General features: G+C 39.6%; 1 protein-coding gene across 2 annotated transcripts in view; it reads right to left on the reverse strand.

Annotated features, from left to right (window-relative positions):
• Positions 1-10,797: 10,797 nt before the first annotated feature.
• Positions 10,798-17,343, reverse strand: part of LOC148039493 (Translin family protein) — a 100,497-nt gene continuing 93,951 nt past the window's right edge. For both annotated transcript variants that reach the window (XM_087691210.1, XM_087691199.1), the window contains exons 5-8: positions 12,310-12,459; positions 12,141-12,235; positions 11,939-12,045; positions 10,798-11,393 (exon numbers count right to left, since the gene is read on the reverse strand). In XM_087691210.1, the coding sequence (XP_087547336.1) occupies positions 11,317-11,393; positions 11,939-12,045; positions 12,141-12,235; positions 12,310-12,459 (429 nt within the window). In that variant the 3' untranslated portion in view covers positions 10,798-11,316. The remainder of the gene's footprint in view (positions 11,394-11,938; positions 12,046-12,140; positions 12,236-12,309; positions 12,460-17,343) is intronic.

Below are 17,343 nucleotides of genomic sequence, written 5' to 3' on the forward strand. Positions count from 1 at the left end.
CAACAAATTTGCCAAGGCTACTCTTCTTTGTTTTGTAGCCGTGTTGTCTAAGAGTTGCTTCATTAAGAAGCTCTCTCAATGTAAAGTCAGCTTCTAGTGCTCTCTCCCTCTTAGCGTTTGATCATGTCCTATTTCGGTTGGCGAGCACTAACATGAGTTGGACCTCGCACACATTTCTATTTCTTGCCTCATCTTTTGAGCTCGTTGCTCTTGATTGTAGGCAGCTATGCCTTGCAATGCACTCCTTGCCAACTTTTTCTCTTCCTCGAGATCGACTATGATGTCTTTGGTTGATCTACTATGATGCTCCATTTTAGTTTGCAAGTCATACTAGGTTATCACTTGCTAGATATTGACAGGGAATTCTCCCAAGTTAAGGTTGTCATTTTCAGGGTTGGTGCTGGCCCTTGATATGTCGCCAGTTTCTTGAGCAACTAAAGTGTCGATCAGATTGATCAAGTCGAGTAGAAGGAAACACCATTGCTCCTAAAGTGGCTTGATGATTCAAGTCTCTCAGTGTTTGACAATTGGTGTCCTTGGCCACCGTTTGATGTTTGGGGGGGTCTCCTTCTATTAGTGGTTTCATTCAACTTATCTTATTTTGCACTAATTTCTTGTTATTTAAATCAATCCTCAATGTTATGAGCACTCATATGCTAGTGGTATGCTCCTCAAAGTGCGGTGTGAATTCAGGCTTTTAGCTTTTTTGGTGTTCGTTAAATGTTCAATTGATGCAATGTGCGGATCCAATGAAAACAATACAATGCAGCGTACACTTTCTTGATCCTTTTGTGCATTTAACGGCCACTCTAGCTGGTTTGTTATGGTCTCTACAATGCCCTAGATGTGTGGCATGAGGGGTAGCAGGTTTGGTCAATTAGTCCGGGTCTCCATCGAGACATGTGGCGGAGGGTCAACGCCACTGTCGTTTTTTGGACTGTTAGATTGTGATTCATGATTTTGGTGGCCCTATGAGCCATTCCATGCATTTGGAGGCCTAGGGGGTGTCATGTAGATTGGGCTTAGTCTTGCCTACCTTGGGTGGGTGCAATTTACTAGAATCTAGCTTTTGTATGGTCTCTCCGAGATAGTGTCCGAGTTGCAGCATTCAAGTTGCAGACTCAAACATTCGAGTCAGGTACCCATTCGAGTCCGAGTGGTTTGGTGCTCTGCCATTCGAGTTTGTGTGGATGGCCGTTATTTGAGGTCGAATTAGGTCTAGGATTTGAGTTCGAGTCTCGAACTCAAACGGTTTTTTGGTTGTCCGAGTGGACTTGTGACTCAGACTGCCCGAATCGATCGAGGCCATTTGAGGCCGCAAATGACGTTTGAGTGCAAGGCCGGGTTACAGAACGGCAAAAAATCCCTCAAATACTCCCAACACCTATCCTAATAATACAAGCAGAGTCTTGACTAGGATCAACAAGCATTAGTTGACATTGAGGGCATACTTGTAGGGCTCGGGGATGTGGGAATGCGAATCGATGAACGAATCTGTGCTCCTACTCTGTACGTCCCTCTCTCTCTCAAGCTCTCTCTTAACTGAATTCACATAAATGAGCTCTCTCTCTCTGCCTCTTGGCTTCTTAAACCCTTTCTCTCTTGCCCTGTTACTTCCCCCTTCTCTCCCTTTGTTGTCCTAATGTCTTAAAGCTCTCTCTTCTTTGTTTTTTTCCTTCTTTTGAGCCTGCTATTATAGCAGAAACCCTATTGTGTGTTTCTCTATTTTCCTTGTTTTTCCCTCACTTAAATGCATCCAAATCACAAGCAACCACTTACACTACTCCAACCTACTTATCTAAATCTAAAAAATAGAAAAACTTTCTTGTAAAGGAGATCAAATACATCTTCAACTCTCTCACTTTCTATCTATCTCAAGCACTGGTTCGGGGCTAATCCTACTTCAATGCTCGATTCGGAGCGTGCAAGCACTCAAAGCTTGAATCTTTGGACCTGACAACAATGGAACCAAAATGTGGGAGCTTCTCCCTCGACCGCCAAGACCCATAGACCACTTATTGTTTCAAGGCATTTCAAGCCAAGTGCAATGGCTACCTCTCACATAGCTATATGCGCTCTCACACCTACAAGTATAGTGAGCTTATCTCCATGCTTGATTGAGTTGCCTTCTCCCTCAAGCACTCCAATAGATCCACGATCCAAGGTGTAAGCTCGATCCTCAAGCTCCAAGCTCCATGCTCCATTGCTGCGGGAGAGACAAGAGAAGAGAAGAGAAGAAGAAGAAGAGAGGAGAAGATGGAGAGCTTCTCCACCAAGGTCCCTTACCCTCACACACTCACTCTCTCACTCCCTCACACTCCCTCTCTCAAGCATAAGCTCAAGCAAGCAAGAACAAGAAGAAGAGAGCTAGTTTTCGCCACACACAAGAATGAGCTTCTTCATTCACTTTTTTCCTTTTATACAAGCCCTAATCCCTTTTGGGCACTCATTCCTTTTTTACATAACCGGCCATTTTAGCATAGGTCCTCTTTCCCTATTCCCTTCCTATTTACATTATTTCTTCACCCATGCCTGTCTACATTTGCAAATTGTACAGGAGGGAGCATGGTACTTTTTTTCAAAGATCTAGAGTGCACTTTTATATTTAAAATTCACATTTTCTCTTTTGCACGTACCTTGAACTTTTAAGGTTGCCTTTGCGCTTGGCCTTTTTTCCTCCTATTTGTTCAGTCGAGCCGCCTTTTTTCGCTTTGCCATACGCCTCTTTAATTTTCTTTTTGCTTTCTTTGTACTAGGGTTAACACTACATGTCTCCTCCAATAGCCCATTCTCCATGTCGCATCCCTTATGCTCCCTTGACTCACCTACATCCACAATTTCGTTTGGCCCCTAATAGGCCATACACAAATTTCGAGATGGTCTACATTTTCTATTGATAGCTTGGGCATTCATCACCTAGACGATCTATTGCGCATGTGATCTTGTCTATTTGACATTATTTATTATTAAAATATTAATCTCCCTTTGGCCTAAATCAACATTAACCTAATGAATAAACTCCTATTCACTTGCAACCCCTTCATACACACAAAATTTTAAGGATTTTGTAGTAGGTATCAATTTTTCCCAAATCTCTAAAAAAATTGGGGCTTTTGCCTAAAAATCACAAAATTTACCAATTTTTTGGGAAATTTGGATTTGGTGCTAAAAAATTGCTCAATTATTATGTACCAAAACTTTGGGACTTTTCACATTCAAGCGCAAATTCACAAAATTTTAGCAAGTAAATTTGGGGCTTTTGTGAAAATTTTCAAATTCATTGACATCGAGGCCAATTACACCATGTACATTGACATTTGTGCATATTCATTATCAATATGGTGAAGAATTGTAAGTTTTTGATATTTTCTTTGCTTTATTTTTGTGTTGCCTCTAAATTTGCATGTTGAATAGCGAGTGGTCACAAAAACTAGAAATTTACAACAAGTAATGGCGGGGCTAAATGATTTGCTCAATATGTTTGAGGATTCCAATAAATTGGATGCCACTAATTATGCCATGTGGGCATACATGGTGAAGCATATCTTAGTTTCCAAGTAGCTTTGGGGTTATGTATGTGGGTTAGGTCTCTAGGTCTGGCTACAAGGATTGCTACACATTCTTCTACCTCATCCATTGTCACCGGTAAATCTTCCATTCGAGCTCCTCCTACACCTCCCATTGTAGATTAGTTGAGATGGGATGGGCATGATGCCCAAGCTCATGCTTTGATTGTACTCGCGTGCAAGAGACATGTTGTCCTAGATATTTGATCTTGCATAACAGCCAACGATGCTTGGGATTAGCTTGCCTAGTTGTATCAAGTGTGCAATGAGGCTCATGTAGCCTTTTTACGCAAGCAACTTAAGACGGAGCACATGACACAAATGGTGATTCTGTGAATGCATACATTACAAATGTCAAGGACATCACAGAGCTGCTTGCAAATATTGATGAAATAATTATTGATGTCTCTCTTATATCTACAGTCTTGGTTGGCCTACTTGATACTTATTAGAGTTTTGCCACCACCTTCCCTTACTTGCAAAAGAAAATGTCGAGACATACACATTTGTTGCATTGGTATCATTGTTATTACAAGAAGAGCAATTAAGAGTGAATCACTCTACCACAAGTATGGACAATTAAGCCTTTGTAGCTAGCCATAGGAACAAAGGGAACCCATGGTAGCCCTCAAACTCAAAGGGTAAAGGCAAACTGAATTCTTTCATAAACTCTTCAAGCACCAAGGATGACTAAGCTAAGAAAAAGAGATGAAATTATTGCAAAAAAGGCACATGTTATTGAAGAATGCAGAAAGAGAATGGCAAGTCAAAAGAGAAAACAATTGGACATGAGTGTTGTTGAAAATTCAACAATTGCAAAGGATGCAACATCACATTATCCTTTTGTTGTGCATTGCTCGTATACGATCCTTCTTTACATGAACATGGTCTATCAATGGCTAAAAATTGGAGCACATGGTATTTTAACAGTAGAGCTTCCAAGCACATAACATCCTTTCATGACTTATTTGTATCATCTTAAAATGTACAAGAGGGCCATTGTATCTGCAAACAATGCTTTATATGCAATTCAAGGCATTGGTCGAATTTCCATTATTGGAGTACATGGGAAAACTATTATGCTTGAAAAGGTATTATATCTACCAAGCATAAAGAAAAATTTGCTTCCAGATTCAACCATTGCATGTGTTGGTTTTGTGGTTGAATTACACATGGATTGATGAAATGTCCATGATTATAGTGATGTGATGCCCTTATGGTCATTGATGCATTGGATGATGCACTCCATCAGCTTGATATATATGAGAGAAAAGCATCAAAGAATGCATTATAGGATGATACCACCATTGTGGATGACACTAAGTTATGGTATCCTCAGTTTGATCATTTTAATTATGGCAATTTTCTTCGCCTAAAATGCAAAAATATGGCAATATATGTGAAAATTGTATATTTGGCAAAATACATCATGCTTCATTTGCCCCCCAAAGGTTGATCTATGTGTGCTAATAATAAATTATAGCTTGTGTATAGTGACGCTTGTGGGCTCCATCAAAGGATAGTTGTACTTTGTTACCTTCATTGATGACATGACTTCTCATTGTTGGGCATATGCTTTAGGCCAAATCACAAGTGTTGGCATGCATTAAAACCTTCTTGGCCTTTGTTGAAAATGGCAGTGGATGCAAATTAAATACACTCCATACCGATTGAGGTGGGAAATACATGTCACGAGAGATTTCAACTCTTTTTTGGTTGAAAGGGGCATTAATATTAGTATACTATTCCCTATACATTTCAAAAAAAGTGTGGCTAAAATAAAAAAATCTTACTTTGATGGAAATGGTACATTGTATGCTTTCACACAATAAGATGTCCCTAAAGTTTTGGCTTGATGCTATTATGTGTGCAATGTATGTCCTAAATTATAGCCCCACTAAAACATGGGTTGAATGTACACCTTATGAGGCTTGGAATGGTCCAGAACCATTGGTGTCGCATATTCGTGTCTTTAGTTGTTTAACATATGCTTTGGTGCCACGACCATGAAGACATAAATTGTAAGACAAAGCGATCAAATGCATTTTTATTGATTATAATGTAGAAAGTAAAGGGTACAACTTGTACCAAGCCTTCATAAACAAGATTTTTGTTAGTAGAGATGTGGTATTCGTTGAACATGCTAGTCAACCCTTCATGGATTGCAAAAATCAACCCAATGTAGGACCTATGGGCATGTTTGACCATTTGTTGCCATTGTTTTAGCAAAGTGCTTTCGTCAATTTTAGCAACCTATTGAGGGTTTACAGTAGCAAACACATGCTTAACCATAACCTGATTTTCAGCCATTTGATTAAGGCATTGTTGACAATGATGTGGCCGATCATAAGGTTGCTATTTGGGAAGCTAAAACAGCCCCTAGATGGCTATTCGATACATTATGAGATAGCAAATAGTCCATTCCACTTTCCATTAGAATTAGAGCAACCACTCACCATGCAGGGTAACTTGGTTGGGCAGACCCTCGTAGCTACTACAATATACATGGCTTCCAAATTTCTTATCATGTTTTCTTTGTGACATTTGCTCTATCCTTTGAATATTACCACACAATTTCTTACGTTGTATAAAATTTCTTGCTTGTATTTTTAAAAAATATTTATCACTTGGTTTAGAGCACAAATAATTGCTTGCAAGGATTTTTTAAAAAAATAAATAGGGATATTCTAAGGGCCCTAACTTACCCTAAACCATGGTGTAATTACTTGTGGTAATTTTATTGTTGCCAATGGAGCACAATTTGATTGAAACACCAAATTTGCAAACTTGTCTACTTACATTATGCTTTATAGAATGAACATTGAATGGTAGCCATGCAATGAAAAGATTGACTCTATTTATAAAAATGGCACATGGGAGTTATAGGACTTGCTTGTTGGCAAGTGTGCTATAGGCACAATGTGGGTTTACACATTAAAACGTAGATATGATGGTAGCATTGATCGCTACAAGGCACGTCTTGTTGTGAAAGGGTATGCCCAAAAGCATGGGGATGACTATAATGAGACATTTACATCCACTTCACATATGACCACCTTTTGTAGTGTCATTGCTTTGGCTACTTACTTTGATTGGCATGTGCATCAATTGGATGTGAAGAGTGCTGCTCTAATTGGTGATGTTTATGAGGTTTATGCCACACAACCTCCTGGCTTTGTTTAGAAAGGCTCGAAAAGCAAAGTGTATGGTGTGCGTAAGGCCCTCTATGGTTTAAAGCGGGCACCTAGGGCATGGTATAAAAAGATACATGCATACTTGATTGCTCTTGATTTCAATAATTCACACACTAAAAGTACACTTTATGTCAACAAAGATGGGGATAACCTCTTGATTGTCATCCTTTTGAATGGCATGCTATTGATTGGACCTCATAAGACACATATTACAACCTTAAAAAGCAAAATTGCAACATGTTTTTCATGAGACAAGTCTTGGCCACTTGCACTACTATCTTGGCATACAATTTACTATAATTGAGAGGAAACTTAATTTGCAACAATCTTAAGTACATTGTGCAACTTCTTGAGCATTTTCACATGGAAGCATGCAAGCCTATCTCTATTCCAATTGAGACAGGCCATATGTTTATGCTTGATGATGCATATCAATAGGTTGTTTAATGTTTATTGTATTTGTGTAATACACAACTAGATATTTGGTTTCGAATATCTCAGTTAGCACACTTTACACATAGCCTTAGTACCACACACTTGCAAACAAGCAATTAAACATGCCTTTTGTTATCTCAAAGGCACTCAATCATTGGGCCATTTTTATCCTAAAGACACTTCTCTTTGCTTGCATACATTCACAAATAGTGCCTGGGCTAGTTGTTTTGACACGAGGGTGTCCACTAGTGGTTATTGTTTCATGCTTACTGATTCATGTATTTCTTGGTTGAGCATGAAGCAATCTATAGTGGCCATAATACCATTTAGTATGCTATTGACCCTACCCTAACAATTCCCACATTGCATTTATGTGCGAAAATGAAGTAATGGAGGCAATCTCTCTTATGGGTGTTGCATATGAAATTTTCACAAAATCTATGGACAAAAGGATCAGCCCCTTGATGTAGGTCATCAACCCTTATGAACATAGGTTAATCAGATGCAAATCCTTGCTAGAGAATGTCCTTAATGTGTTGATGTCTTCAAAATGGGCAACAAAATCAAGGCAAAAGATTGTCTATCTCCAAACTGATGTGGAAAAGGCATTTGATAATATCAATTTGGGATTCATCCAAAATACTTTGCTAAGCATGGGATTTGACAACAAGGTGGCTAATTTGCTGTATATATTAACTAAAAAAGCACAACCCTATATCTCAATAAAAGTGAAAATTTTTGGAGCCATTTTAGGTGAGAAGAGGCACCAGACAAGGATACACCTTTATTCCATGATTGTTTTTGTTTGGGGAAGCAACCCGCACAGCTTTTTGTTTAATGAACAAGCGGTCTGAGGGGGTAAAGCAATAGGTGTAGTACAAAGGTAAAAAGCTAGTTGGGCAAGGATTTATAGACAACTTGCTAATGATGCTAGAGGCAACTGGAAAGAACCTAGAGGATGCTTGATCCTCTTAGAGATATTTGAGAAAGCATTTGGCCCTAGGATAAAATATCTTGGGAAATCATGCATAATAAGTGTTATCGAGGATCATCTTTTGCAACTTGGTTGGAGTAGAAGTGTAATCAACATAGGAAATATATTCAAATATATGGGGTTCCCGATGGGGGTGGGAGTCACTAAAGCACACAAGTCTAATTGGATTCTTAATAAACTGAGAAAAATGAATTGCTAGAATCTACACTCTAGCCACTCCATGTTAGATTGAAGATTCTCAAAAATTTTATTTTTCTATCTCCCTCTCATTCTTGGAATAAGACATTGCAAAGCGTATGGGACTCCTTTGGGGAAATTCTTATTGGGAAGTATGGGAAAGATAGATATACAACACCTAACAACATATATTGTTTGAAAAAAGAATGACATGATGGTGGAGGGTTATATTTAATGGAAGTTGACTTGGAGGTTGATGCTATGTGTTCCAAGCTCTTGAAAACATGTTGGGAACAAAGCGTTCCATTGGTAGAGATGCTAATGGAGTTTACTTTTAGCAAGAACATGTAAATTTTGTTAGAAGTCAAAATTAAAGAAATAAGAGCTCTTCATCACACAAGCACTATTGGCAATAAAAGCCCAAGGAACAATCCTCAACGTCTTCTCCTTATGGAAGAAAATTATGCGCAATGAAGAGCCTAAAAGAGTTGCTCCATTGATCTCTAGGAAAGAAAATGTGTTTTATCAAAGGTCTCTAGTCTATGAAAATGTTACTCAAGGAATGTCTTTGCACAAAGGGATTGATGGGAGCTATGATAATAAGAAGCAAGCTAAAAGATAAGATTGAAAGGTGGGTGATATGCATGTGGGACTCAAGAGAGTCGCGTACATCTTTTGCAAGAGCTATATTGCCACAAGGGCTTGGAGGGAAATTCTTTCACACATGGGATTTGAGGAGCAAATCAAAGAAGTTTGCAAGTGTGCGTTTTTGGCAAATATGTTTCCATGGGAATGTGAAATGGAGACTTGCACATTCTTAAGAAGTTTGCAAGAGCTTTGGGAAGCCAAAAACAAGAATCTTTGAAGGGGCTAGTTTAAAAGTAGAATGGGTTAAAATAGCTTGTAAAGCTCAATGGAATTGGAATTTGACTAGTATGCATGGTAAAATGGATAGCATTGACCTAGACAATCTTCTTCAACTTTTGCCCTAGCTTGGGTCCATTTTGTATGTAAGGAACATTATTTTCATAAATCAATAATGACATCTTTTCGCACCTTAAAAAAGAAATCCCATACCAATGCGTATCGTGAGAAGCATCTAACATCTAGCTTGCCTATTTATATGTGCACGTATCTATGTGTACATGTCTACGCATGCACACACACACACACACATATGAACACATACATTGATTAGAGATAAAGCTTAGTAATGCATGTTTCTTGAGCTAAGAAATGCACTGGTTAACCTCTTATACATACCCAAAACATGTTTATTTAATAAAAAATGCAAAATCGATGTGTGATTCAAGAGTTTTTATGAAATCCTAGTTTGGGAGGGTCCATCCACATCTATAAATAGGCAAAGCTATTCCCATTCGATCTTCATCCCTTCTATGTAGGTTTTTTGTGTTCACATGAAGATCTTCCCCATCAACCATCCTCCATGTGGCTATTTCGCCTTTGTACTATTGTCACTACTCAATCTATTGCTGCAACCCTTGGTGACTGCCCTTTCAACTACTCCATGCTACCTAGCACTTTTTCCACTACTACATTTGGCCCTAGACACCCATCACAAGTCCCAATTGACACATCTTCTGATGCGTTTGGTAGTTTCAACCATCTCAGCATCCTTGTGCATCTCCACTATTATCACCAAGCATCCTACTACTTCCAATGATTTGCGTTTTGGTCTTCTACACGCTTCAACATGCTCCAATTGATAGTTACAGCACTTGGGATTCGTCTTTGATGGATGTCACACTTCAACACTTACCGCTTTGCCCTTTAGCATTTTGTACACTCTTATTCATTTACTACATTGATTCATTTGCTTCAAAGTTCTCTCTATTTGTGTTTGTGTTTTTACGTTTTTGAGTTTTGCATTTTGCATTTTGCATTTAGGGTTTGAGTTTTGCGTGTCACTATTTGTGTCTTTGTGTTTATGTCATAGTCGTGTAGTGTTTTCTCAATGCAAGCCCTAGCAGTTCCCTCACATGGTATCAACCCCAATGCTCTTGTTACAAAAGACATGAATAAGCACATGCAACAAGCTGGGATAATGCAATTTTTCTACTGGTGTTACCGAGTGGCAGCTCAATCAGCAGGATGACTATATGAGAAGTGCAAGTTCAGGGAGTTCACATCCTGCAATTAAGTGGCTCAGCAGTGCCTTATCCTGAGGGGTGACCAGATTGAGATGAAGCCCAATCAAAATCATTTCAAGAAATTGATAAATCATAAACTTCTCTACTGAAGTCGGAGGGCGGACACACAACACTAAAGCTTGGGTCATGTAGAGAGGATGATGTGAAGCATTCTCGTTGCCACACTAGTAGCATGAACTATAAAATAAGTGAAGGTTGTGAAGTGTTACTCATCCCTCAAATCTTTGGAAGACAAGCAATCCAATGTATTGTTACAGGAGTGACAAGCCACTGCAAGTTCCATTGCTTTATCATAGATCCAACCTCACAGCCACTCCGATTCAAAAATGTTGCACGTTCTGGCGATCATGATGCACAAGATTTGGCATATGACACTAGGCCCAGCCACTGGCTCTTTCACCCCATGTGATCTATGTTAAGACAAAGCATATCAGATCTAATCCCTTCCTGTTTGGTTGGCATATTCCAAAAGCACCATCTTTTTAGTTCCTCAAGTTAGAGAGGTGCGTAATGTGAGTTTGTTTAACCTGGCATATAGTTACAAAGCAGCAGTTATCAAGGTTTCTGTTGAAGAACCAGAGTTTTCCTTGGACCTAACAGTTTATAAGCTCCATTCTACATTCAAACACAACTTGGAACTGGCTGCCCTCACATGCAACTGTAAAACTGAGCTCATACTCATACACTTATCTAAAGCAGATATGATGATCAGTAAAAAGGGTCTCAAGCTTTATGGTGACAAGGAGCTAGTAATAGGGGGTATCAAGCTTGCTTTTGTTTTAGGACACATTGATCAGGTGTCCATCCAGTCCGGCACCTGGAAATTCGGATCCTCTGACATGAACTGTATAGCAAGCTGCATTTAACCCAAACAAGATTTAGACAATACCTAAAACAGGACAACATTGTAGAAACATAGCAAATGTCATATATTGGCTGATAATGGATGACTGGTGACCTAACATGAGATAAAACCTGGCACATTATACAGACACTGAATTCTTAGTCAATGCTGTCTTAGACCCGTTCCTACATTTAATTCTCATGGAATCTTCCATTGTACATACTTCTTTTATGGGGATGGATAGCAATACTCCTAGTTGGAGTACAGATGTCAAAAAACTTGTATTTGCTAGATGCACTAGGTGTGAGTTCTTTAATGGGATCGGTAACCAAGTACTCCTAGTTGAAGTACATGTCCAAACTATGCATTTCCTAGATGTATTAGGTGTAACTTAACTGAGTCAGTCAGTCTTGACAGAGTCGAACTTTGAAAATTTTAATGGCCAACTTGATTGGTAAAATTCAAAACTGTCAAGTCATATTCCGTCATCTAGAAGGTGTTTAAGCAAAACGTTGCTATTTCAACTCTCAGGACAAAAGACAGTAATGTGAGCTTACTGTTTTCAATTTTCATGAGGCTTTGAAGCATAACCTCCATTTTCTGTTTCATATCCCAGCTATCATCCACATCTTGAGAAAGAAGGATCAAATTTCCATAAAGAGACCTGCCACATAGCAAAACAAGCTACAAAATTATCACAATCATCATGGGATTGAACTTTACGTCTCATCTATTATTTGTGGATCAAGCAGAAGAAACCTGACAAAATTGCAGATCTCCTTTGCAACTTCAGTCTCTCCCTCTGTGACCCTGCTGATTGCTAATCTCATCAACTCGCCGGTCAGATCACCCACCTGTAAAGTCCTTTAAGCTAGCATTTCCAGTCTATCATGAAGGAAACTAAGAATGAAAAGTATTTTGCATTTACCCCAAGGAGGTAATCTGAGATATCCACTCTAAAAGGACAGTCAGAAGCATCCTTCAGGCCTGAAAGTCTTTCATTCAGTTCATCTAGTGTAAGAAGTTTTCCAGTCCCGCAGTACTCCAAAAATGTTGCTGCCTCTACGAATTCTTGCATCTGCAAATGCAAACATACTTCAGCATGGCAATCAAGCATTCAGAAAATACCCAACCAGAAAAGCAAACGTTTTTTCACCACAGTATCTTCTATAATTCCAAATGTACCCAATCAAAGTATGTTGTTATGATGCACACAGTCCAGGATGTATAACGTAACAGCACACATTGAATGGATTGGATTATCCAAAACTGGACAATTTGGACCAGGAAAGGGTTCTGTAAATGGGAAGAATCTCCTTCACACTTCTAAATAGGTTTGTGTGTCTACCCATGGTCATTGGTTTAGCTGCACTTGTCTAAGCACTGGATTCCTCGCACCTTTGCTTATGACCTACATTGAGGAGATTTTTACAGGCTGCAGTACAGATGCTAGATTTTAATTCAAAAAGTACCGTCCCCTAAGGTTTACATTAAGGAAAGACTCAAAGAGTTTTGTGAAATTCAAATCTTCACCTGACTTGCAACCACCCACCATACACTGGTCTGCTTTAAGTGCTTGGACTTACTAGATTATAATAAAACATTAAAACTCTGCCTCATAATGGACGAAAGACTGTAGGAACCCCAAGCCACACAAGATTTTTGAAATGGACCTCTCAGGGGTCTTGCAAAGGCTCCTCCAACTAGGAAAACAACAACAAATCATACAAATACAACCAAAACAGGCCCAAGCTTATGCAAGACAAGAAAGTAGACACTCTCTAGGGTTCCTTGACCTCGGTACAGGCACTTCACAATAAATTAAGCAAGATCAGTCCTCAATGACATTGAAGACAGGAGCATGCAGTTCTCCTTTTGTGTCCCCGCATCCTTTTGGGATAGGAAGAGGGATCCCATGAGGAGAGAGTTTTTCCAGGTACATCAGCTCAGCATTGTAAGGGATCAGATCTGTAGTCTCTAGAACCAATATGGAGTTTGTTGATGTCCCCCAAGGAGATGATGGAGTTGGCTACAGATTTCTACAAGAGACTTTCCAGCAAGACCAAGTCTTGGCCCAGGTGTTCTCATGTATAGAGGAGGTATAGACTGGTCACACGGGGAGATCGATTGTTGCCTCTTGATGCGATTCGTGGAGCAAGAGCTGCTTCAAGATTTCTAGGCTCAGGGAGAAAAAAAGCCCCATGAGAACATAGCAGCTAAGAAACACATTTCTTTCAGTTTGAAACTTATGAAATGTTTCTTAAAGTACGAAACATTTCTGAGAGTAAAAAACGTGGGGGATTTTTTGCCTTTTTTTTTTGTGAGTTGAAACCCAAGACACTTTTTTTGACAAAAATTGTTGGGCAGTGTTAAACATGATGATGATGATGTGTAATGACTCATGAGGGCTTAAGATTTTGGATGAGAGACTTGTTTTTTTGCGATTTTGTTTAGTTATTGGACTTTGTCAATCTAGTATCTATTCTTGTCTTGAGAGTTGATTATTATGCAACTTTAGTCTCATTTATGATATATTATGATTCATTCTCGATTTTGACATTTTATCAGCTTGTTTTGAAATGAGAATCATGATGTTGCAACTTGACTCAATCCATATTGTAGATAGGCTATTTACATGTTTATTTCGATTTTCTTTGTATGATATATACGAATCATAATGTTTGAGTTCTAAACCATAGTATAGCTTGTCCAAAGACTAACTTTGATATAAGTAACAAGTCAATTTTGGATCATGGATATGTAACGTATTATTCTCAATTGACTCTATTATTACTCAAGCTCAACTGGCCATTCTTTGTTTAAGAGAGAGTTCCATAGAGGTTTAGAACCTCTTTTCCTGATCAAAACTATTTAAAATCCCTATATATAAAAAACTTGCGTTTCTTATTTTAACCCCTCTTGAAAGAAACTTACGAAATACGTTTCTAACATTTTGTTTCTAAACATTTCTGACGTTTCTAACTGTTATGCATCAGAATGCTCTTTCCATGGCTTTCTTCTCACCTTAGGTGAAGCACCCCTTATATGCAAACTTCCAGGAGATTTTCAGTGGAATGGATGCCTTCCATCTCTCAGTTGGTTTGGTTTGTCTCCTTCCTATGGGGAGGGGATCAACAATTGCTTAGGTAGTGATTTGCTATCACGAGGAAGTAAAATTTCAATGCTTTGCATTTGGTTAAATGTGCAAAGGTGACTTGCACATGTGAGGTGCAAGTTAGACATTTCATAATGTGGGACCTAGGACCCGAGATATCAATTGGTATCAAAGGGAAAAGTTGTAATAAGTTATGCTTGACAAGTACTAGGTGGTACTTGGCCTTCAAAGGCATTTGGGTAGCAAGAAGTTCCCAAAGGATAGCTATTATAGCCTGGAGATACGACAAGGGTTAGGGATGAGCAAAAGCAAAAGGTAACAGAGGAATTGGACATCCAAATGCAAGGCCATCTTGGTAGTGCCAATCCAATGGGGTTTTAGACAACCAAACATGTATCAATGATGAGGCAACCAAGACACATTGGTGGTGGCACTATTTTTCATGCTATGGTTTGTGAAGGACCACATATAGGAATGTACAACACAACTCATTATGGTATGCAACAACCAATGCATGGCGTGCAAGGCCCAATGCATCCGGGTATGGCTAATAATATGCATAACCCAATGTATAGCAATGTTGACATAATGCTAGGGCACAACACAAAGTAGCAAGTTTGGCAATGCATATATGCAAGCCACTATGCTTAGGACTCACGGTGTTAATGTTGGCCATGCAAATGCTCCATATGGTGCTGATTATGATGCAAAATTTGGCTAGTAAGGCATGCAATGTATGGGAAAATGTATCTTGGTATGACTGCTAGTATGCAAATTCCCATGCATAGTCACATTGGAATGTCCAAAGTATGCAAACAAGAATGTTTCCTAATGTATCTAGTGCTCTTACCATATCAAGTACACATGAGGGACTAGTCAATTGGAAGCAATGTTACATATTAGTTAAGTTGGAATTGTAGCGATGTGAAAGTATAAGGCATCACAATATGAGAGAGAGAGAGAGAGAGAGAGAGAGAGAGAGAGAGAGAGAGACTTCTTCCAAAAGTTCCTTCGCCGTCTATGTTGAAACATTGGCGACCAATTTCTTTGATGGGCTCTATGTATAAACTCTTTTCCAAAGTGATGGCGAACCGGCTCCATAAGCATCTTCCTGCCATTGTGCATCCTCTTCAATATGGTTTCATTAAGGGCTGAAACATTCTGCATAATGTCTTAAATGTGCAAATGGCTATTGACTATGCAAGGCACTCTAATCAAGAGGTGGCATTGATTCAATTGGACCTAGAAAAGGGTTTTGATTATCTAGACTAGTCCTTCATTGCAGAACTTATGTCTACTATGGGCTTTGGTACTCGGATGTCTCGTTTGATCTACACCACTAGTGTTGCGGCTTCTTCGCGAGTTATGCTGAATGGTGGTGTTACCGAGTCATTTGTCCTTGCACACTCTGTGAGACGGGTTGCCCTTTGAGTCCTCTCTTTTTTGCCCTTGCGACTCATCCGGTTCTTTCAATGCTATCTCATATGGCAGCTTCTTCTCAGTTGGTTGGATTATCTCTTCCTTTTGGACAACACTTCATTAGTCAATCCTTGGCTGATGACAGTTTTATGATTTTGCGTGCGGACAAGGATAATCTTCGCAAAGCATTAGATGTTTGGACTCTCTTTGGTCATGCTTCTGGTCTTCATATCAATGCTTCGAAATCAGCCATTCTCAGTTGCACGGAGTCAGATTTGCAGACATTGGACTGGCGGGGAATGGTTGTTCCCCGTGGTTCCATTGTCAGGCATCTTGAGTACCCTTTGGGTGTTGATGTTCGACTAAGGCAACTACTAGACTGGATTTCACAGAAACTGGCAGCTAAGTTTCTGTATTGGAAGCCACAGGCTTGGCCCTTCCATGTTTGCCTCAAAGTTGCTCAGAAAATTATGTTGCCAATGCTCACATATTTCTTGCCATTGCTGCCTTGGACTACTACTACATTGAATGCTCTTACTCAGTACATTCGTTTCATGTTATGGAAAAAGGACTCCTTGCATGCAGGCATTTCATGGATTTCTTGGTCGCATGCATGTACCCCCAAACGCATGGGTGGTGGGGCTATTTTGGATGCCGAAACTCATATGCTGGCACTCTGTTGGTCTCTTTTTCGTGCCATGTGCTTGGATCATCACCCGTGGGTCTTTATAGCCCGTTATTTTCTTGAGGATCACAGGCTTGTGCATGGTAATACCCAAATTCGGAGCTCCTGGTTTCTTAATGCAAACTCTAGGTTTTCTGGTCCTTCATCCTTCTTGCTTGCTCATTTGGTATGTTTCTGGAAATTGGTTCTCCAGAAGGCTCGATGGCATCCAACGGAGGACCACTTAGCTACTAACTCTTTTCAACTGGAAATGTTGGCAGTCTCGCGATTACTTTCTTGGGAAGGCAAACATGAGCTCAGACCGAAATTTAACCGCATGGCATGTTTGGGCTTGACTTCAGTATAGCAGATGCCACCCTTGCCAGTTGCAATGTGTTGATATCGTTTCGTATAGCCAGGAGGCTTTTCAGGATCCCTTGTGGATACCGTAATTTATGGGGACAACTTTTGATGGTGCTCCACAGCAGACAACCCTTTCTTGCCCTTGCTTCGGATCATCCCTGGCAGGACTGGAACCTTGCAGGCCGGCTGAATTTGGAAAATGCCTCAGCTAACCAAGTGTATCATCCAATGGCTGGTTACTAAAGCTAATACTATATGGGGATTGCATAAATCTCAGTCATGGTGGAAGGTAACTGTGATGGAGGGCTGGTTGAACAAGACACCTTTCAAATATAAGGTCTTTCTTTGGAGGGTGATGATTGGTGGTCTTCCTCTTGCTTCAGCCCTTTCCAAGCATCGAA

Source organism: Lygodium microphyllum, chromosome 2 (genome assembly GCF_053477565.2).
Source record: "Lygodium microphyllum isolate KBCC chromosome 2, Lygodium_microphyllum_v1.1.10, whole genome shotgun sequence".
NCBI classification, from domain to species: Eukaryota; Viridiplantae; Streptophyta; class Polypodiopsida; order Schizaeales; family Lygodiaceae; genus Lygodium; species Lygodium microphyllum.